Source organism: Triticum dicoccoides, chromosome 2A, assembly GCF_002162155.2.
Source record: "Triticum dicoccoides isolate Atlit2015 ecotype Zavitan chromosome 2A, WEW_v2.0, whole genome shotgun sequence".
NCBI lineage: Eukaryota > Viridiplantae > Streptophyta > Magnoliopsida > Poales > Poaceae > Triticum > Triticum dicoccoides.
This window is the reverse complement of record NC_041382.1, coordinates 34,412,845-34,436,037: the sequence shown is the minus strand read 5'-3', so window position 1 is coordinate 34,436,037 and position 23,193 is coordinate 34,412,845. Positions and strand designations below refer to the sequence as shown.

The window sequence follows — 23,193 nt, the reverse complement described above, 5'->3', positions numbered from 1 at the left end:
CCATCATCACTACAATCTCGTCGCTGGGAAGCCAAACTCTAGCCCTGAGAGAGTCTAACTACAACACGCACCACATATCATGGTCCCCCGTCCCACATTGGGAACGGGGCCCACAACCACCACAAACGGAGTCGATGGTGGCACGGGCAAGGAGGGTGATGTGTTTACCCGGTTCATCAATTTGGAAATTGTTTGTCTTTTTTGAAGTTCACTCGGGATGATTGATTCTCCGGATAGAATTGCTGACCAATCAAAATCACAACAACCAAGCCGAGCTCCCATCTAGCTAAAACACGGGAATAGCAGTAGCTAGCAGCCTAGCGAAGAGGGAGTAACAAGCATATAACCACCACGACTGCGACATCATTAGCAATATAACACCATTTTTTGGCGAAAAACACCGCACACGACGTTAATTTTTCATATAAAACATTGACCGAGCGATAAACGCATTTCGGACACGATCATGACAATCTGGGCCCGCCTGACGTGGCAAGAATAAATGGTGTTGTCAAACGCCTGTTGAATTGGTTGCGGGGCCCACTAGTAAGCAGTCTCCTCCCTCCTTTTCTCTCTCTTTGATTAACTAGGTAGGGGAGTGTGCCTTGGCGCACATTGCCTAGTCCATCAACCATCATGCATGTTGGTCCAGCGTCCAAAACGATGGCAAATTCAAAATAACAAACTATGCATATAGATCACTAGGTTGCATATTTAATCATTCGGTAAAGTTTTTACACTCAAAGTTGCATGTTTAATCTCTCAGTTAAAGATCAAAATCATTAGTTGTAAACAATGTTTTTTGGGTACATCCAGTAGTGGCATCTTAGAAGTAGTTACGCGGTTGTCTTCTAAGTTGCTACTAGTGGTTGTTCCAACTCTTTAAACATAACCATCTTTTCTTTTGTTGGTCATAGACTTTCATACCGTGAAATCAGCGAAACCGAAAACACATAGTATAGTTTGAAGCAAAGAAGCAACATAGGCATAGGTGGAGTAATAGTAGTAGATGCAGATGGATGTCGGTCTACTTATCTCGGACGTAATGCCTATATATTGATCATGTCGTTGTTATGCTCAATGAGAGAGATGCCTCTATGGATCAGCTGCTCAATACTAATTTGTTTACACACCGTTGCTATGCCAATGAGAGAGATGCCTCTAGCGAGCATTATGGTCCCCGAGTCCATTCACTCTATATTTACTAAAACCCTAAATATCCTTGTTGCAATTTATTTATTATTATTTTCTTTTACATTTTATTTATCTATCACTGTCAGAATTAATCTTTGCAATTAACGAGTACAAGGGGTTGACAACTCTCTTGCCCGCGTTGGGTGCAAGTATTTTGTTTGTGTGTGTGCATGTGTTGTTGACGTTTTGTTTATGTGAGTCTCCTACTGGTTCCATAAATATTGATTCTTAACTGAGGAAAATACTATATGCTACTCCCTCTGTTTCAAAATAAGTGTCTCAAGCTTAGTACAAAGTTATTTTGAAACAAAGGGAGTACTATACTACATCATCCTTCCTCTTCAGGGAACCCAACACCTATCACAAATAGCAATGACCGGACTGGCTCAAGAAACCACCACGACAACAAGGGCAACCACGATGTGGAAGCCTAGCTCTCTCCCAAGGGGAGGTGCCCATCGTCATCTTCGATGATGAGGGTTAGCTTGTTTTTAGCTTACTAAGGACTTAGGTTTAACTGGCTACTATGGTTAAGCATATTCGTTTTACCTTTTACTAGCACACACCGAACGTCCTATGTCTGTAAGGCACGAATAAAAAAAATGACGAGTTGAAGGATTAAACTCACGCCCTCAAAGACCCGACCACGTGCTGCCAACCACTCGAACAAACACGTTTTGCCAACCAATGGCGAGCGAGAGTATTTAAAAACATACTGTAGTGTTAGATTCAAAACATTTTTTGATTTTTTCCTTTTTTTTAATATTATGAATTGCCAAATATTCTTGGAAACATGAACATTTTTTGAAATTCTGAACCTTTTTTTTGCAAATTTCATACATTTTTGGAAAAACACAAAAATAATTTAGATATGAACATTTTTTAAAATTCATAAAAAGAATTTGAAACCTGAACCTCTTATAAAAACACGAACATTTTTTGAACATGTGAGATATTTTTGAAAAGGGAACATGTTTGAACATTCATAACAATTTTAGAAAATTTGTTTTTTAAAAGCGAATATTATTTTGATTTTGTGAACATTTCACTAAAATAATATTATTATTTTAATTTGGAACTTATTCAAAATGCAGTTTTTTGGAGAATCACGAACAATTTTGATGACACAATCAGTTTTGGAAAAATTCCCATTTTTAATTTTGATCAGATTAAATTTCCAAACGTTTTTCAAAATGGAAATAATTTTTTGTATTTCTGAACATTTTTGGAAAGTAAAAAAATGAAATTCCAAACGTTTTTTTTAAGAATTTTGAATTTAAGAAAAAAGGTAAAAAAAACTAGAAAGTAAAAAGAAAAAAAGAAACCAGAAATAAAAAGCAAAATAGATAGAAAAAAGGAAAACGGGTCAGCTCAGTTTATGGCGCTCTGTGCGAAGTTCCAACTATATATCACCACGTGCGGCAAATAGAGCTTTCCTAGACGCATGGGCAGGAAAAAGAGTGGACTGAGTTCGCTTGGCAACAGCGTGAGCGTACGAAATTCTGGACAGTCCGTCTTTTGTTTTCTAGGAGACAGATGTACAAAAAATTAGTATCACCTCGGATCGAAAAAATATATATATTCGACGGTGAACGGATAAAAAATCGGATAAACGCACCTTACTTTATTAGTAGGTATAGACATGTGTTGCAACCTAATCTTTAAGTATTGTTCTATTATGCAATGTGGTGTTCGGTTGCACTGTTTGGTTCAATTATACGGTGTGGTGTTTAGTTGCACTGTTTGGTTCAATTATGCAATATGATGTTCACTTGTTGGGGTATAATTTTGCATTGCTAATTAAGTAATTATACATGTGAAAAATAAATCAAATTTGATTGTACTAAATACATGAGAAATATATACAATTGCTATATTTTTTGGGTGTTAAACATGCACGTTGTGATTACCTGGCCTTTTCAACTTGAATTTGTTAGGTCGGCAATGTGTTTATTCTTCATTAACCTATTTTTATTCATAGAGTGTCAATTCATACTTAACCTGATTAATATTTACCTTATGTAATTACATGGTAACACTGGGAGACACTTAGATTTAACATCGAGGTTTGCTCAGGGTCCTTTGGGTAATATAACAGTATTGTGCAATTGCAATAAAATTTATAATATTTAGGTTTTAATAATTTGGTCTTGCATGTAGGTCCCAGTGTCAATGGTTTAGACCCATTGTTCAACCCGTTTTGCATATGAGAAAATGATATATCCATGAATATCAGTCAAGTCAAGAAACTCAGGAAAGATTGTTAAGAGAAAAACTAATGAGGAAAAACAACAAATTATTTGTGTGCGTAATGAAGAAGACATGATGGTATTAACTGGCTTACCTTATTTTTTTCGTTGCACACCATTTCAATATCTACAAAATATTGTTGGAAATATGCCCTAGAGGCAATAATAAAATCATTATTATTATATTTCCTTGTTCATGATAATTGTCTTTATTCATGCTATAATTGTGTTATCCGGAAATCGTAATACATGTGTGAATAATAGACACCAACATGTCCCTAGTAAGCCTCTAGTTGACTAGCTCGTTGATCAACAAATAGTCATGGTTTCCTGACTATGGACATTGGATGTCATTGATAACAAGATCACATCATTAGGAGAATGATGTGATGGACAAGACCCAATCCTAAACATAGCACAAGAGCGTATAGTTCATTTGCTAGAGTTTTCCAATGTCAAGTATCCTTTCCTTAGACCATGAGATCGTGTAACTCCCGGATACCGTAGGAGTGCTTTGGGTGTACCAAACGTCACAACATAACTGGGTGACTATAAAGGTATACTACGGGTATCTCCGAAAGTGTCTGTTGGGTTGACACGGATCAAGACTGGGATTTGTCACTCCGTATGACGGAGAGGTATCACTGGGCCCACTCGGTAATGCATCATCATTATGAGCTCAAAGTGACCAAGTGTCTAGTCACGGGATCATGCATTACGGTACGTCTCGGTCATGTCTACATGTCTCCCGAACCCGTAGGGTCTACACACTTAAGGTTCGGTGACGCTAGGGTTGTAGGGATATGTATATGCAGTAACCCGAATGTTGTTCGGAGTCCCGGTTGAGATCCCGGACGTCACGAGGAGTTTCGGAATGGTCCGGAGGTAAAGAATTATATATAGGAAGTACTATTTCGGCCATCGGGACAAGTTTCGGGGTCACCGGTATTGTACCGGGACCACCGAAAGGGTCCCGGGGGTCCACCGGGTGGGGGCACATGGGCTGTAGGGGGTGCGCCTTGGCCTACATGGGCCAAGGGCACCAGCCCCAAGAGGCCCATGCGCCTAGGGTTTCAAAGAGGGAAGAGTCCCAAAGGGGGAAGGCACCCCTAGGTGCCTTGGGGGGAGGGACTCCTCCCTTGGCCGCCGCCCCCTAGGAGATTGGATCTCCTAGGGCCGCCCCCCCTAGGCCCCCCTATATATAGTGGGGGAGATGGAGGACTTCTCACCCCTTGCCTTTGGTGCCTCCCTCTCCCTCTCCAACACATCCTCCTCCTCCATAGTTCTTGGCGAAGCCCTGCCGGAGTACTGCACCTCCACCACCACCACGCCGTCGTGCTGCTGTTGGAGCCATCTTCCTCAACCTCTCCTTCCCCCTTGCTGGATCAAGAATAAGGAGACGTTACGCTGACCGTACGTGTGTTGAACGCGGAGGTGCCGTCCGTTCGGCGCTAGGATCTCCGGTGATTTGGATCACGTCGAGTACGCCTTCCTCATCCCCGTTCTTTGAATGCTTCTGTGCGTGATCTACAAAGGTATGTAGATGCAATCCAATCACTCGTTGCTAGATGAACTCCTAGATGGATCTTGGTGAAATCGTAGGAAATTTTTTGTTTTCTGCAACGTTCCCCAACAGTGGCATCATGAGCTAGGTCTATGCGTAGTTCTCTTGCACGAGTAGAACACAATTTGTTGTGGGCGTTGATGTTGTCAACTTTCTTGCCGCTACTAGTCTTATCTTGCTTCAACGGTATTGTGGGATGAAGCGGCCCGGACCAACCTTACACGTACGCCTACGTGAGACCGGTTCCACCGGCTAACATGCACTAGTTGCATAAGGTGGCTGACGGGTGTCTGTCTCTCCCACTTTAGTTGGAGCGTATTTGATGAAAAGGGTCCTTATGAAGGGTAAATAGAAGTTGACAAATCACGTTGTGGCTTTCACGTAGGTAAGAAAACGTTCTTGCTAGAACCCTGTTTCAGCCACGTAAAACTTGCAAACAACAATTAGAGGACGTCTAACTTGTTTTTGCAGCAAGTGCTTTGTGATATGATATGGCCAAAGTTGTGATGAATGATGAATGATATATATGTGATGTATGAGATGTTCATGCTATTGTAATAGGAATCACGACTTGCATATCGATGAGTATGACAACCGGCAGGAGCCATAGGAGTTATCTTTATTTTTTGTATGACCTGCGTGTCATTGAGAAACGCCATGTAAATTACTTTACTTTATTGCTAAACGTGTTAGCCGTAGTAGTAGAAGTAATAGTTGGCGAGCAACTTCATGGAGACACGATGATGGAGATCATGATGATAGAGATCATGGTGTCATGCCAGTGACAAGATGATCATGGAGCCCCAAGATGGAGATCAAAGGAGCTATGTGATATTGGCCATATCATGTCACTATTATTATTTGATTGCATGTGATGTTTATCATGTTTTTGCATCTTGTTTGCTTAGAACGACGGTAGTAAATAAGATGATCCCTCATAATAATTTCAAGAAAGTGTTCCCCCTAACTGTGCACCGTTGCGACAGTTCGTTGTTTCGAAGCACCACGTGATGATTGGGTGTTAGATTCTAACATTCACATACAACGGGTATAAGACAGATTTACACATGCAAACACTTAGGTTGACTTGACGAGCCTAGCATGTACAGACATGGCCTCGGAACACAGAAGACCGAAAGGTCGAGCATGAGTCATATAGAAGATACGATCAACATGAAGATGTTCACCGATGTTGACTAGTCCGTCTCACGTGATGATCGGACACGGCCTAGTTAACTCGGATCATGTTATACTTAGATTACAGGAGGGATGTCTATCTAAGTGGGAGTTCATTGAATAATTTGATTAGATGAACTTAATTATCATGAACTTAGTCTAAATATTTTACAATATGTCTTGTAGATCAAATGGCCAACGTAGTCCTCAACTTCAACGCGTTCCTAGAGAAAACCAAGCTGAAAGACGATGGCAGCAACTACACGGACTGGGTCCGGAACCTGAGGATCATCCTCATAGCTGCCAAGAAAGATTATGTCCTACAAGCACCGCTAGGTGACGCACCTGTTCTCCCTGCAGAACAAGATGTTATGAACGCTTGGCAGGCACGTACCGATGACTACTCCCTCGTTCAGTGCGGCATGCTTTACAGTTTAGAGCCGGGGCTCCAAAAACGTTTTGAGAGACACGGAGCATATGAGATGTTCGAAGAGGTGAAAATGGTTTTCCAAGCTCATGCCCGGGTCGAGAGATATCAAGTCTCTGACAAGTTCTTCAGCTATAAGATGGAGGAAAACAGTTCTGTCAGTGAGCACATACTCACTATGTCTGGGTTGCATAACCGCTTGACTCAGCTGGGAGTTAATCTCCCGGATGACGCGGTCATTGACAGAATCCTTCAGTCGCTCTCACCGAGCTACAAGAGCTTTGTGATGAACTTCAATATGCAGGGGATGGAAAAGACCATTCCTGAAGTATTTGCAATGCTGAAATCAGCAGAGGTAGAAGTCAAAAAGGAACATCAAGTGTTGATGGTGAATAAAACCACTAAGTTCAAAAAGGGCAAGGGTAAGAAGAACTTCAAGAAGGAAGGCAAGGGAGTTGCCCCGCCCGGCAAGCAAGCTGCCGGGAAGAAGCCAAAGAATGGACCCAAGCCCGAGACTGAGTGCTTTTATTGCAAGGAAAGTGGTCACTGGAAGCAGAACTGCCCCAAATACTTAGCGGACAAAAAGGCCGGCAAAATAAAAGGTATATGTGATATACATGTAATTGATGTGTACCTTACCAGTACTCGTAGTAGCTCCTGGGTATTTGATACCGGTGCGGTTGCTCACATTTGTAACTCAAAACAGGAGCTGCGGAATAAGCGGAGACTGGCAAAGGACGAGGTGACGATGCGCGTCGGGAATGGTTCCAAGGTCAATGTGATCGCCGTCGGCACACTACCTCTACATTTACCTTCGGGATTAGTTTTAAACCTTAATAATTGTTATTTAGTGCCAGCTTTGAGCATGAACATTGTATCAGGATCTCATTTAATTCGAGATGACTACTCATTTAAATCCGAGAATAATGGTTGTTCTATTTATATGAGAGATATGTTTTATGGTCATGCTCCGATGGTGAATGGTTTATTATTAATGAATCTCGAGCGTAATGCTACACATGTTCATAGTGTGAGTACCAAAAGATGTAAGATTGATAATGATAGTCCCACATACTTGTGGCACTGCCGCCTTGGTCACATAGGTATCAAACGCATGAAGAAGCTCCATGCTGATGGACTTTTAGAGTCTCTTGATTATGAATCATTTGACACGTGCGAACCATGCCTCATGGGTAAAATGACCAAGACTCCGTTCTCAGGAACAATGGAGCGAGCAACCAACTTATTGGAAATCATACATACTGATGTGTGCGGTCCAATGAGTGTTGAGGCTCGCGGTAGCTATCGTTATGTTCTCACCCTCACTGATGACTTTAGTAGATATGGGTATGTCTACCTAATGAAACACAAGTTTGAGACCTTTGAAAAGTTCAAGGAATTTCAGAGTGAGGTTGAGAATCAACGTGACAGGAAAATCAAGTTCCTGCGATCAGATCGTGGAGGAGAATACTTGAGTCACGAGTTTGGCACACACTTAAGAAAATGTGGAATAGTCTCACAACTCACGCCGCCTGGAACACCTCAGCGTAATGGTGTGTCCGAACATCGTAATCGCACTCTATTAGATATGGTGCGATCTATGATGTCTCTTGCTGATTTGCCGCTATCTTTTTGGGGGTATGCTTTAAAGACTGCCGCATTCACTTTAAATAGGGCTCCGTCGAAATCCGTTGAGACGACACCGTATGAATTATGGTTTGGAAAGAAACCTAAGCTGTCGTTTCTAAAAGTTTGGGGATGCGATGCTTATGTCAAGAAACTTCAACCTGAAAAGCTCGAACCCAAATCGGAAAAATGCGTCTTCATAGGATACCCTAAAGAAACTATTGGGTATACCTTCTACCTCAGATCCAAAGGCAAGATCTTTGTTGCCAAGAATGGGTCCTTTCTAGAGAAAGAGTTTCTCTCGAAAGAAGTAAGTGGGTGGAAAGTAGAACTTGATGAAGTATTACCTCTTGAACCGGAAAAGGGCGTAACTCAAGAAAATGTTCCTGAGGTGCCTGCACCGACTAGAGAGGAAGTTAATGATGATGATCAAGATACTTCTGATCAAGCTCCTACTAAAATTCGTAGGTCCACAAGGACACGTTCCGCACCAGAGTGGTACGGCAACCCTATCTTGGAAATTATGTTGTTAGACAACGGTGAACCTTCGAACTATGAAGAAGCGATGGCGGGCCCGGATTCCGACAAATGTCTAGAAGCCATGAAATCCGAGATAGGATCCATGTATGAAAACGAAGTATGGACTTTGACTGACTTGCCCATTGAGCGGCGAGCCATAGAAAATAAATGGATTTTTAAGAAGAAGACAGACGTGGATGATAATGTGACCATCTATAAAGCTCGGCTTGTCGCTAAGGGTTATCGACAAGTTCAAGGGGTTGACTATGATGAGACATTCTCACCGGTAGCGAAGCTAAAGTCCGCCCGAATCATGTTAGCAATTGCCACGTTCTATGATTATGAGATATGGCAAATGGACGTCAAAACGACATTCCTTAATGGTTTCCTTAAGGAAGAATTGTATATGATGCAGCCGGAAGGTTTTGTCGATCCTAAGAATGCTGACAAGGTATGCAAGCTCCAACGCTCGATTTATGGGCTGGTGCAAGCATCTCGGAGTTGGAACATTCGCTTTGATGAGATGATCAAAGCGTTTGGGTTTACGCAGACTTATGGAGAAGCCTGCGTTTACAAGAAAGTGAGTGGGAGCTCTGTAGCATTTCTCATATTATATGTAGATGACATACTTTTGATGGGAAATGATATAGAACTCTTGGACAGCATTAAGGCCTACTTGAATAAGAGTTTTTCAATGAAGGACCTTGGAGAAGCTGCTTATATATTAGGCATCAAGATCTATAGAGACAGATCAAGACGCCTCATAGGTCTTTCACAAAGCACATACCTTGATAAGATATTGAAGAAGTTCAATATGGACCAGTCTAAGAAGGGGTTCTTGACTGTGTTGCAAGGTATGAAATTGAGCTCAGCTCAATGTCCGACCACGGCAGAAGATATAGAAGAGATGAGTGTCATCCCCTATGCCTCAACCATAGGTTCTATTATGTATGCCATGCTGTGTACCAGACCTGATGTAAACCTTGCCGTAAGTTTGGTAGGAAGGTACCAAAGTAATCCCGGCAAGGAACACTGGACAGCGGTCAAGAATATCCTGAAGTACCTGAAAAAGGACTAAGGAAATGTTTCTCGTTTATGGAGGTGACGAAGAGCTCGTCGTAAAGGGTTACGTCGACGCTAGCTTCGACACAGATCTGGATGACTCAAAGTGACAAACCGGATACGTGTATATTTTGAATGGTGGGGCAGTAAGCTGGTGCAGTTGCAAGCAGAGCGTCGTGGCGGGATCTACATGTGAAGTGGAGTACATGGCAGCCTCGGAGGCAGCACATGAAGCAATTTGGGTGAAGGAGTTCATCACCGACCTAGGAGTCATACCCAATGCGTCGGGGCCGATCAAGCTCTTCTGTGACAACACTGGAGCTATTGCACTTGCCAAGGAGCTCAGGTTTCACAAGAAGACAAGGCACATCAAGCGTCGCTTCAACTCCATTCGTGAAAATGTTCAAGATGGAGACATAGATATTTGTAAAGTACACACGGACCTGAATGTAGCAGATCCGTTGACTAAACCTCTCCCTAGAGCAAAACATGATCAACACCAGAATTCCATGGGTGTTCGATTTATCACAATGTAACTAGATTATTCACTCTAGTGCAAGTGGGAGACTGTTGGAAATATTCCCTAGAGGCAATAATAAAAGCATTATTATTATATTTCCTTGTTCATGATAATTGTCTTTATTCATGCTATAATTGTGTTATCCGGAAATCGTAATACATGTGTGAATAATAGACACCAACATGTCCCTAGTAAGCCTCTAGTTGACTAGCTCGTTGATCAACAGATAGTTATGGTTTCCTGACTATGGACATTGGATGTCATTGATAACGAGATCACATCATTAGGAGAATGATGTGATGGACAAGACCCAATCCTAAACATAGCACAAGATCGTATAGTTCGTTTGCTAGAGTTTTCCAATGTCAAGTATCCTTTCCTTAGACCATGAGATCGTGTAACTCCTGGATACCGTAGGAGTGCTTTCGGTGTACCAAATGTCACAACGTAACTGGGTGACTATAAAGGTATACTACGGGTATCTCCGAAAGTGTCTGTTGGGTTGACACGGATCAAGACTGGGATTTGTCATTCCGTATGACGGAGAGGTATCACTGGCCCACTCGGTAATGCATCATCATAATGAGCTCAAAGTGACCAAGTGTCTGGTCATGGGATCATGCATTACGGTACGAGTAAAGTGACTTGCCGGTAACGAGATTGAACGAGGTATTGGGATACCGACGATCAGATCTCGGGCAAGTAACATACCGATTGACAAAGGGAATTGTATACGGGATTAATTGAATCCTCGACATCGTGGTTCATCCGATGAGATCATCGAGGAGCATGTGGGAACCAACATGGGTATCCAGATCCCGCTGTTGGTTATTGACCGGAGAGCAATCTCGGTCATGTCTACATGTCTCCCGAACCCGTAGGGTCTACACACTTAAGGTTCGGTGACGCTAGGGTTGTAGGGATATGTATATGCAGTAACCCGAATGTTGTTCGGAGTCCCGGTTGAGATCCCGGACGTCACGAGGAGTTTCGGAATGGTCCGGAGGTAAAGAATTATATATAGGAAGTACTATTTCGGCCATCGGGACAAGTTTCGGGGTCACCGGTATTGTACCGGGACCACCGAAAGGGTCCCGGGGGTCCACCGGGTGGGGGCACATGGGCTGTAGGGGGTGCGCCTTGGCCTACATGGGCCAAGGGCACCAGCCCCAAGAGGCCCATGCGCCTAGGGTTTCAAGGAGGGAAGAGTCCCAAAGGGGGAAGGCACCCCTAGGTGCCTTGGGGGGGGGGGGAGGGACTCCTCCCTTGGCCGTCGCCCCCCTAGGAGATTGGATCTCCTAGGGCCGGCGCCCCCCCCTAGGCCCCCCTATATATAGTGGGGGAGATGGAGGACTTCTCACCCCTTGCCTTTGGTGCCTCCCTCTCCCTCTCCAACACATCCTCCTCCTCCATAGTGCTTGGCGAAGCCCTGTCGGAGTACTGCAGCTCCACCACCACCACGCCGTCGTGCTGCTGTTGGAGCCATCTTCCTCAACCTCTTCTTCCCCCTTGCTGGATGAAGAAGAAGGAGACGTTATGCTGACCGTACGTGTGTTGAACGCGGAGGTGCCGTCCGTTCGGCGCTAGGATCTCCGATGATTTGGATCACGTCGAGTACGCCTTCCTCATCCCCGTTCTTTGAACGCTTCCGCGCGTGATCTACAAAGGTATGTAGATGCAATCCAATCACTCGTTGCTAGATGAACTCCTAGATGGATCTTGGTGAAACCGTAGGAAATTTTTTGTTTTCTGCAACGTTCCCCAACAAATATATTTATAACTATCTTTGTTTTCAGTCCTTTGCAAAGTAGTTCACTAATGATTACATGTGGAACCACATATATGCTCAAGAAGTAAGGAATGTATTCATACAACACCCACGGTATAATATTAAAGTCTTCCTCAAAAGAGCGAAGGATTGGCTGGCTATCATCCACAGGCATTGCCCTGAAGCAGGGTCACTGGAAACTACTGAAGCGGAAGGCAAATGTTAAGCCTTCGACATGTTGAAGGTCCTTGCAACTTTAGGGCAACGGTTGTGGATGATTGTCCTCCCATCCTTCATCCTCTTGAATAAGACTTCAATATTATATTGTGAGTGTTGTATGAATACCTTCCTTGCCTCTTGAGCATACATGTGGTTTTAGAGGTAATCATCCATGAACTACTTTAAAAAGGACTCAAAACAAATATACACATAAAATATATTTTCTAAATATTGAAATGGTATGGATGGGAAAAAATTAAGGTAAGACAGTTAGTACCGGAAAAATACACAGGAGCACCCGGGTGCTCCACCCCCTGCACGAAAACTAAATTAAAAAATACCATGAAAATTCAAAAAAATAATCTAAAATCTTGGGATCTCAAACTTGGATACCCAATCTACTCCCGTATGAAGTCTCATAGAAAAATACCAGAAAGTGTATCCGTGATGAAGAAATTACAGTTCTAACTAAAATCCATCCAAATAGTTTTTTCTATACATAGAGATTTTTTGTCTTTTTGCCACCGATATGTTTCCTAGTATTTTCTCATAAAATTTCACATGGAAGCAGATTGGACCCAGGTTTCATATCCCAAATCCCCACTTGTTGTTTTTAAAATTTCCCGGTATTCTTTTAAAACTTAATGTTCATATAGGGGTCTGGAGCACCCAAGTGCTACAAATCCTCTTCCAGTTACTGCCATCCTATAGTTGACTAATGTCTATATTGGGCACACAAATATTTGTTGTTGGTCCTCTCTAGTTTTTCATCCTAACAATTTTTCTGAGTTTTTTGATTTTCTAGCTCTATAATCACCTCGTTGTGTGTGTTTTGCTGCAAAAAAACAGGGACGAAGAAGAGTTAAAGTCGTGCATCGGTTCAAGATGGCGATTGTCAAAGCTTATCTTAAGGGTCAAGGGTGGGTGCTGACGACGCGATAGACTGCTGGTTGATGAGCTTCAATTGCTTGCGCTAATATGGATCTGATTCATTGATGTGTGCTTGTTATTCTGCGTATGCGCTGAAGTCTGGCTTTTGCTTGGGCCTGTAATAGTGCTAGCCATAGATAGGTTATTAAGAATTGCATTCAGATTTGTTTTTGTTTTCGCAAGCTTTTGAGGTTTTTTTTTCAAACTGAGGAGTATAGCTCCATGAAATTGATAAAAAAGATCCTACCATAGACAGGTGCATGTCGCAACGATACTCATCAGTATGAAAGCTAACTGGTCCTATAACATAGCCAAACATTCGCCTACGTGGAGACAACAAAGATAAATTGTTTACATGTGTTGGTCTTTGAGGTATAACACTAGTATTCTTTCTACATGAGGTTTTTGCTACTTTAGAATGCCAAGCTGTTTTACAGTACCCTCAATTCATTATGTCTAATCTATCTTTATGGATTCTTACACTCAACTAATTTGATCTAAGCAGGTGTGACCATTTTTTTTGATTGAGAAGCGTTGCCTTACAGCTTGTAGCTACTGTTGATTGAAGTGGTCGGCGCCCTTTGGCCCCTCAAGGGACCTATTTCCCCCGTTTTAGAAACTTCAATTTTTGGCACTTCCCATTTTCCATAACTTTCTATTTTTGGCACTTTCAGGCATTATAGTTTCCACTCTCATAAAATCATTCCCTAGTTTCATGATTGGAAATTTGGGTTTTTTTAAATTTTTGAAATTATAAACTTTCAGAAATGAACTTCAAGAAATTTTGAACTTTTAAATTTTCTGAGCAAAACTTCCGTCAAAAAGACCGGCAAAGAGAACCCTCGTTACGACAGAGAGGGAGCATGAACAAAAAAGTTGAACATTTCAATTTTCTGAACAAAACTTCCATGAGCTTTGCAACAACTGCGACAGGGGGATACCCATGAGGAGATAAAGAAGCCACAAGCTTGTCACTGCCGCAAAAGGTCGGGGAACATAACACAAGACCCCAAGGGATGGCCTTCCGCCACCGACGCCTCTATAGCTATGTGCAACACCACCAACACAAAAGGCAGGAAGAAGACCACATTACCACAATACCAACACGAAGACACGCAAAGCCCCCGCCCAGATCCGAAGGACCCGACATGGTACAAACACCGACTACAAGATCCAACACCGATAGCCAAGAGAATGACTGCTCAATGGGAGATTTGTAGGAAAATTATTTCGTCCTGCCTTCCCCACCACTAGAGCTGATGTCATATACAACCAAAATTCTATCTAAGACACCTAGACTATTGTGCGACCGTGGAAACAAGCTTTCATGGTTCCCCTTCCTCACACCGTCGTCTAGGAAACTTTTTCGTCCTGCCTTCGCCACTACCAAAGCGTAAGTCATGGACAACCAAAATTCTAACTAAGATACCTAAACTATTGAGCGCCCACGAAAACAAGCTATCATGGTTCCCCTCCCGCATGGCGTCGTCGGAGCAGGCAACAGCGGTGAGGGAACCACAATGGCACTGAAATATGGGTGTGTGCTTGCTCCTCTCGTTGGGTCTCCTCTAGGTGCTACACATAGGGTTTGTTTATGTCCAGGTTGACTGTGGTTTTCTTGCAGTCTTTTTTTTGCGAATAATGGTTTTCTTAAATTCAAATCAACCCAGAAAAGAAAGTCCAATTTTAATTCAGTAAAAAATGCAACTTGCAATTTTTCATATACATTTCTAGAAAAATTGGAAGTTACACTTTTATTATCTATACTACTATATAGTGTACGAGTTTTGAATGTTTGAATTCATGCATTGAAATGCATTTCTGGCCGTTCATTGAGCTCCATCGGACGGCTCATAGTGCAGGGATTCGCTGCTACAGTACCATTCAATGTTTTCAGGGTCGTTCCAGAAACATCTATTGATTGGCCCTGAGTAAGGGAGCCCACGGCATGTCAGTTCACTGGAGCAAACAGCATGCCATACTCGCATCGCCTGAAGCAATACAAATTGTTTTATCAAAGCAGACGGCCGCAGAGGTACATGGCATGTATGGTTGGAGAAACAAATGGGATCCGTACCACTAAGTCTGACAGGAGGTGAAAAAATAGAACGATAAAGAAGTAAACAAACCAAACCAGTGCGTGAACCAAACAGTGCATTGCGCACATACCATACATGGCATCACTGCCTCCCATGCATTTCTGGGTGGAAAGCCATGGTAAACGCTACAGTAAAACATGGCAATAGGTAGAGTATATTACAACTTGCATTTTAAAAATACATTTTAAATATGTTTTAAAATGTTAAAAAGTAGTACAAAAATAAATTTCACATGTGCATTTTTGCAAAATAGTGCAGGGAATAAAGTTTTATGAAATATGTCTTTTTATTTTACCTCCACATAAAAGATAATTTTTACTGCTTCTAAATAGCGTTTCACGACACATTTTTTTTTGCCATTTCGCAGATAAAAAAGGAATATTTTTCCACGAAATTTCCTATGCGCACATAGAACATGGAGGGGGATGAATGCGTGCAACTTTTTTTAGAATTTTTTGTCATTACGAAATGTATTTTTTGAAGTTGGTTCATATGTATTTTTTCAGAATTTTTTAGGTGAGTTCATATGTACTTTTTGAATAAATTTTTTGTCATTTAGAAATGTGGTTTGGGAAGTGGGTTCATATGTATTCAGGTTCGTCTATGTATTTTCCGCAATAGGTATCCCATTTTTTGTGCAAATTACATATTCATGTGAGATGCCAATTCCAAATACATGCACAATGGACATTTGTCTTGAATCATTTCTTCGTCATTTTCATGACTAATTCTGGCCAAATCACCCTGCAACGTAATGACGCGCATTGCGCGTGCATGCATACTAGTTACTAAACTAAAGTATCACTTTTCAAAGTTGATTGAGACCCAGAATCAAAAATCTCAGTCAACTCAGAATTAGGAAAATCCTTACACATATTCACCCATGTGATTGTTTTTTTGTTAAATATGAAAAAAATAACTTAGTATGTCTGTTTTCTTTCGAAAATTCACTTTGGCCCATAGGTGTATATGCACCCATTGTCTAAATACACATTTTAAAAAGTTAAAAAATTCGAGAAAAAACCCTGCGTGTAAATCCGGACATTATATGTGCGTGCACCAAGTTTCAATGAAAAATGACATTTTTTGTGGCTTGTGTAAAGAAAACAATTTTCGATGCTTGACTACTGCTATTCACGAGACATTTTTTTATACATGCCACAAAAAAAATGTTCTTTTTACCAAAAAATTTGTGCAAACATAGGATGTCCGGATGTACACTCGGGATTTTTTCACGCTTTTTTAACATTTTGAAATGTGTCTTTATACATCTTTCATAATAGGTGTATCTACACCTAGGAGCCAAAACGTCACTCTTGCTTTCTTTTACATTTACATGGGTGAATAACTTACTACCCCTGCACAGTTAGTTATCATCAGCAATACTGTTAAGAATTAATTAACTATCATCGCAAAAAAGAATTAATTAACTGTGGTTAATTAGCAATAACTCATGTTTTTCCCTCTAACCACTGGCGGTCACAATTTAGACTCCAAAACTTTATGAAGTGCCTTTTGAATTCAACGAACCAGTCTGAAGAATACTTTTACAGATAAAGCATACAAGAAACAAGGTTACGGCCTGAGCAACCAGTATTTCTACTCTCAGCCCAAGACCACTCTTGTCGAATGATGAACGATTGACCCCCTGTATTACAGCAAACGGATGGTGAATTGCGCACCAGCTACAGCTTTTCCTTCTGCCCCTCTAATTGCTTGATCAAAAACAGTGTCATGGCTAACACAGAGGAATCCGCAAACATAGTGTCATGGCTAAAACAGAGGAATCCACATGGCTAAACAATCAGTTGTACAATGAAATCGCCAGAACAATCAAATTGCAGAAGTTGATTCTTGTCTACAAATTACAGCAAGTGGAGCTTTGATGGAACAGTTTCAGAAGCCACTTCATATGGACTCTAGCATCTAAACATACAATGGGAGGGAAACATTCCCCAGTTACTTGGTTCCTGACTAGGGCCATCCATCTCTTGTTTGAAAAAAATAAAAAACAGGGCCATCTTGTTTGATTCTTCATTGTCAAAAGTCAACTTATTATGACAAAATTGCCTGCTGCAATCAGCCCAAAAAATGTTTATAACTCACCCTCACATGCAGGAGAGGTCTGTACATCACTAAACACATTAACATAGCAGAGCGTTCCTCCAGCTTCATCCGCGAACGTTATCTTCCTACGTTTCCTCGGCAATTCTGGATGCAAAACAGCCTTCTTTCCTTCTAGTGTCTGTCATTAAGTTTTTAACAATGTAAGCTGAGAGTTCAGAAAACACTTCAATACTAAACAATCTTAAAAGCAGAGATACCAACCAATATTTTACAAAAGCGATTGCAATCTTTGTTCATTATTGTCAACCATTTCCTTGTAGTTCTCTCCACCTTTAATGCATCCTCGGATGCGGCTCTCATCTGTGAATGATAATCATAAGATATCAGTCAAATATCTGACCAGACTAGAGTTGGGCCTCATCTAATTCAGAGGGAAAAAGGTAGACTTGCGCTAATTAATGCACAGACAGGAGAAAGCACATACTAAGTAGGAGTAAATAAATAATTGATAAGGCATGTGATCTTTTCAGTTCAAACAGATGGTTTACATGAGAACCACAAATGTAAATCAATAGTAATTCTGCTGTACAAGAAGAAACTAACTTTGTACAGATCATAGCGTCAAATTACTAGTAACAGAAGGAGCTTTAGCCTTATATTATGTACTATTATAAAGAGAAGCAGCTGACAGGGAAAAAACAGAGGAACGTATAAGACAAATCTTTAAATACAGCTTTTTGTGCTCCAGAGTCAATATATGGTGTAACTTTATCAAACAACAATTTTGTGTTATTTTGTTGTTCATCAATCGGTTGCACAGCAGTAAAATCAAATGAGCTCAGTTATATTTAATAATGTCTCACCTCGGCAGTGTTAGAACTGGGAAGCAAAGAATGTGCTTCCGATGACAAATTTTCATCCACTAAACTTCTCATGTGCTTCAAGCTCCTGATAAGATTTGCTGCAATGCTCTCTATATCATGCATCTGCCTTTGTGAAAACTCAACAGCTTTCTCAGTGTCCAAAAGAACAGATGAACTTGTCAGCTGAGGAGATGGGGATTCTGTTGACTTAAGAATTCCTTTGCTTGTAAAGGAGATAGAAGTTCTGCTCTTAAGTTTCCTGTCTGTGGTTAACACAGATCGGTATTGCTTGTTTGTTGTCTGAGGTAATGCTTGATTACTTGCATCACAATCTTCAAGATTAATCTTTCTCTCTGAAATCGGCAATGGTAACATGAACAATAAGAAATACTATAATAATTAACCACTTTGCTGAAAAAACAAAAACACTACAGATGGCATAGATTGCTTACCAAGCCTTTGGACTCCACACAAATCGATACCAGCCAAAGCATTGCAAAACTTCTCCTGAGAACTTGGTGACATAATCTGAAGAAAATAAAAGGATAGTTTGATGAGAAACTTGTTCACAACTATTCTTTGAAACTTGATTTAAAGAGCTGTGCAGACCTTTCTCTGGGACAACAGTTTTTTTGGAGTATGATCTTCAATTGATCCTTCGTCAATGAAAAAATCAGACGCCCTAGTTTGCCCATCAGAATTTCCTTGTGTTTCTTCAGGATTAGTGGAGCTATCTGATATTGCATGTCCAGTTTTGCCCATGTTAACACAAGCCTGGAATAACTTTTGTTGAACAACATATGCTTCTCTTGATTCTTGATCATTAACAGATCTACAAATGTCAGCATTCACTGTACCACTTAACTGATCCATATCCTTTGATGACCCCTCCATGTTGGCAAGTAAGAGGCAACCATCATGTGAAACATTTGCTGCAATTGGTGAGCTCAGAGTCACAACTGAATCAGGAACTCCAACAGAAGTTTTTGTTTCAAAACACTTCCGCTGCACATTATTATTCAGAGCACCATAAACTATATTTTCTAACCGCCCATCTTGAGTGTCAAAATTGGCAGTATGAGCCAAATCAAGAGTCCTATCAAAAGCAAAATTGTAGCCTGTGGCTGCTTGTTCAACATTCATATGCAGTAATATATCCTTTGTTTTCACACCATGGCAGACTAGTGAATCTAATTGACCCTCCACCGGCATCTGCATAACCTCCTCATGCAAACTGCAAACCCTGCCTGTGCTTCCACATGAATCAGGTTGCATGACCACCGATGTGCACCTCACATCTGTGTAATTAATTATATCATCTAAAGATTTCTGATGGTTGCTCACTTCATCAATGGGATCTAGTGAAGAAAAATTGTTATCAGTCTTTTTTTGTTCCACACCGTCATGCAAATGCGCTTTGGCGTCAGAAACATCTGGCTCAGTTGGTTGGGTGATGAAACCAGGCTGCTGCCCACATTCATTATCTTCGATGGGAAACTGAGGCAGCACAACAGATAAATGGTCACAGGTGTGTTCTGCAAGTACAGAACAAAAACAATATTTATCAATGTTTATGAAAAAGGGATCCAAAAAAGGCTTACTTTAAGAAAAAAAGTACTAGCTGAATGACAGAAGTCGCTGTGAGGATTGATCTTCAATATTGAGATAACAAAGAACTGGAATATAAGAATTGTATTTTGTTTGGCTAACAATACTCACCAATAGCAATTCTCGAGTGCTCTTGATCTACAGCTCTTCTTCCAAGCTTCTGTGTCACTAAGTCATGCAGTTTTGACTCGAATAGGGAAGTTTGTACAGGACTGATTTCATCTCTCTTTGTTGATGTATCTAGTTTTGTAGCATGTGGAGAAGATGATGCACCGGTCTTTCTTTTTGCCTTAGAAGGGGGTATCTTTTCTTTCTTCTGTTTCAAAGCAATAAGAGGCTCATCAAGATCAACTTCCTCATTCGATCTTTCAACCCCAAGACCCCCACACTGAGACTGATCCTTAGTGCCAGATCCTTGAGAAATAGTTTTTGGGGCCTTCTTATTCTTAACTTTAGACCGAGTTCTTCGATCCTTACGAGACACACTGCGAGAATCTTGTTCACCGGAGTTATCATCAACAGAAGCAACATTAATTTCTGAGGGTGAAGGAGAGGCAACTTCTTCAGAATAAATTATCTCAGTCTTGGAATCTTCTTCAGAATCATCATTGTATATTACACGGGTGTTCTTGCATCTTTCAGATCTTCTGAGAGTCGAAACTATTTTGTGGGCCAAATCTACAGACATTGTGGCCGAGTGACAGTCTACAGATTGCGTGCCTTGTTTGTAGCCAAATCTACTCAGAGAAGTGAAGGTTAAAATGATCCCTGCAGACATGAAAAAACAGCTGTCATAATCAAGTAAATGTTGCGTATAAGCATCAACATCTTCACTAGAAATGATGTCATCTTTCAAAAACAGACACCGGATTATGATATTCATGCAAGCATCTTTTATGCCTGAAGAATCACAATATGTTTGAGAACATTGCAATTAGCTTGTGTGTTCTTCATAAGAGGGCAGCAGAAGAAAAAAGAGCTTGACACAAGATTAAAAAAACAGAACATACAAGTGAAATCTTGTACTACTAATAAATTGTGCTTCCAGTGGGGGAGATGAATTGAGAACGTTGAACAGACAATTTGTATAGAGATGGGCAAATTGCAGCCTTTTATTACTGACAAAACCACATCCCGTGGTCGTGAAGAGGGACGCCCTCAAATTTGTTATCAATAATCACGAATTTCTCAACAAGCCCCCTGCTCTGAGCTAAGAACTGTGCCCCCAGCGCCTGCTGTCAGGCCTGGGATGCAAAAAATAAACAAGAGTCCTAGCCACGGTAGATTCAGAGTCAACGCAACGCACACACAGATCTACTAGTCCTACAATTCATTTCATCGGCCTGCCTGAGATGCGAAAAATAAACACAGATCTAGACCCTGCGGGGTACCTGAACCTGAAGAACCCCGGCCCCGGGTGAATCGAGGAAAAGGCCGCGGGAGTACGGCCGGTGTCGAACTCGAAGAGGGCGACCGCCCGCTCCGTCCGGGGAGGCGCTGACCTTGAGGAGGGATGGACTGAGAGACGGAGGGAGTGGCGGCGGCGAGCGGAGATCTCGGTGCCGGAAGTGGAACCCTACTCTGCTTGTCGACTCTGGATATCGGCGTATGTATGAGGAGGATGCTTGGCGCGGAGGGAGGCAGAGCGAGGGAAAGTTGGCGCGGAGGGAGGGTTTGGTGTTCGCTGGCGGGAAAGGGGAGCGAAATTTTGTGGCCGCTTCGACTGGGTTTTTTCGACTTCGGCGGAGGAGAGAGAAGAAATGTATGATACAACACATTATTTGAAAACTATGCCAACACTTATTTAGGAGCGATTGAACCACTCCCTACGTCCCATAATATAAGAGCGTTTTTTACACTAGTGTAGTGTCAAAAATGCTCTTATATTATGGGACGGAGGAAGTAGAAAGGAAGCGAAAGCAAACGGTACGCGTGAGTCCTTTAGGCCAGACGGATGCTAGTCTTCCTATAAGCGAGATATAACATTCACGGCCCGCTATGCTAGTCTTCCTATGTGAGCATAGCGGGCCGTGGCCCAACTTGTCGCTACGCTCGGGTAGACTCGCTTGCCCGTCTGGCTTACTGTTCAAAAAAAAAAAACTATTGGTTTTCAGCAAAACAAACTACCCTCTGGTTTTCTATAGATTAAACATAGTAAGTTCAAAAATGCTTGCATATATAAAGAAAGTTCAGAAATTTTGAAAAAAATGCAAATTAGAAAAATGAGTTTGAAAACAGTGCATTTGAAAAAGTTCATAATCTGAAGGAAAAAGTAAACTTGAAAAAAGTTCATGATTTGGAAATTGTTTATGAATTTGAGAAAAAAAATCTCAATTTGAAAAAAGTTGACGGATCTAAAAAACATTCAAAAAATTAAAACAAGAAAACAAAAAGAGAAAGAGGTAGGAAATATGAAAAAAAACATAAGAAAAAACCATATTGGAAGCTTTTGAAAATCAGTCGGAAGCTTCCCGAATCAGACCATTTATGAGCCGACCCAGTTACTATGGGGGTGTGCGCCCCATACGAAAACATCTATAACTGGCCTTAAGTGCCAAATATCGTTTATTGGCGTGGATTTTGTCATGTGGTGTTCTGGACATGTACACGGTTTTAGTTTCTATGCGTGGTTGTTTTTATCATCCTTTACCTACGTTCCCTTCTCTTGCAAGAAGGCCAAAGACTGTATATTAAAGACGATCAACTTTATTAGAATATCCTTATGGAAATTAAAAAGTACACAGAGGTCTTTGAAGAAATCAACGTCATCTTCATCCTGTAGTTGTCGGTGGTACATTGTGAGTGAAATTCAATGCCGCCTCTGGACCTCCGAATACCATAAGAGTTGGGGAAAATGATGTTGATGCAGTGGCTAGAAAGTCGTCGGTTGGAGCCAAAAGACGTCGGTGACAACGATGTGGAAAATACATTGCCCTTTCATGAGAAGAAGGTGACAAAATGGATTGGACAACTAACCCAGATTCGATCAAACAGTTTCAGGGAGACCTAACCTCACAAGTTGCACGATGATGCATAAACTAGCTGAACATCAATAGACCGAGAAGGAGCTCGAGGCCCAAGACACGAAGCGACATCGTCCGCTCCACTAGAATACACCTTTCGAGTTACATGCATGACACCAAGACACAAAATAGACCCACCACTATAGAAGAACAATGGACAGACAATCGCATGCCTTATGTATGATGTCGATGAGAACACCCCCGGTGAGGTGGACGAGGAGTTGGGGAAACCTTATTCTTGATCTACACGATGCCACCATCGCCTGCACAACGCCACCA

General features: G+C 41.5%; 1 protein-coding gene across 1 annotated transcript; it reads right to left on the bottom strand.

Annotated features, from left to right (window-relative positions):
- Positions 1 to 17,164: 17,164 nt before the first annotated feature.
- LOC119352966 lies at positions 17,165 to 21,599 on the bottom strand. Its single transcript, XM_037619548.1, has 7 exons — positions 21,283 to 21,599; positions 20,003 to 20,659; positions 18,893 to 19,818; positions 18,736 to 18,811; positions 18,284 to 18,636; positions 17,682 to 17,780; positions 17,165 to 17,598 (listed from the first exon to the last, which is right to left on the bottom strand). The coding sequence occupies exons 2-7, from the start codon at positions 20,577 to 20,579 to the stop codon at positions 17,449 to 17,451; spliced, it is 2,181 nt and encodes a 726-aa protein (XP_037475445.1). The 5' UTR covers positions 20,580 to 20,659; positions 21,283 to 21,599; the 3' UTR covers positions 17,165 to 17,448.
- Between the last annotated feature and the right edge of the window lie 1,594 nt (positions 21,600 to 23,193).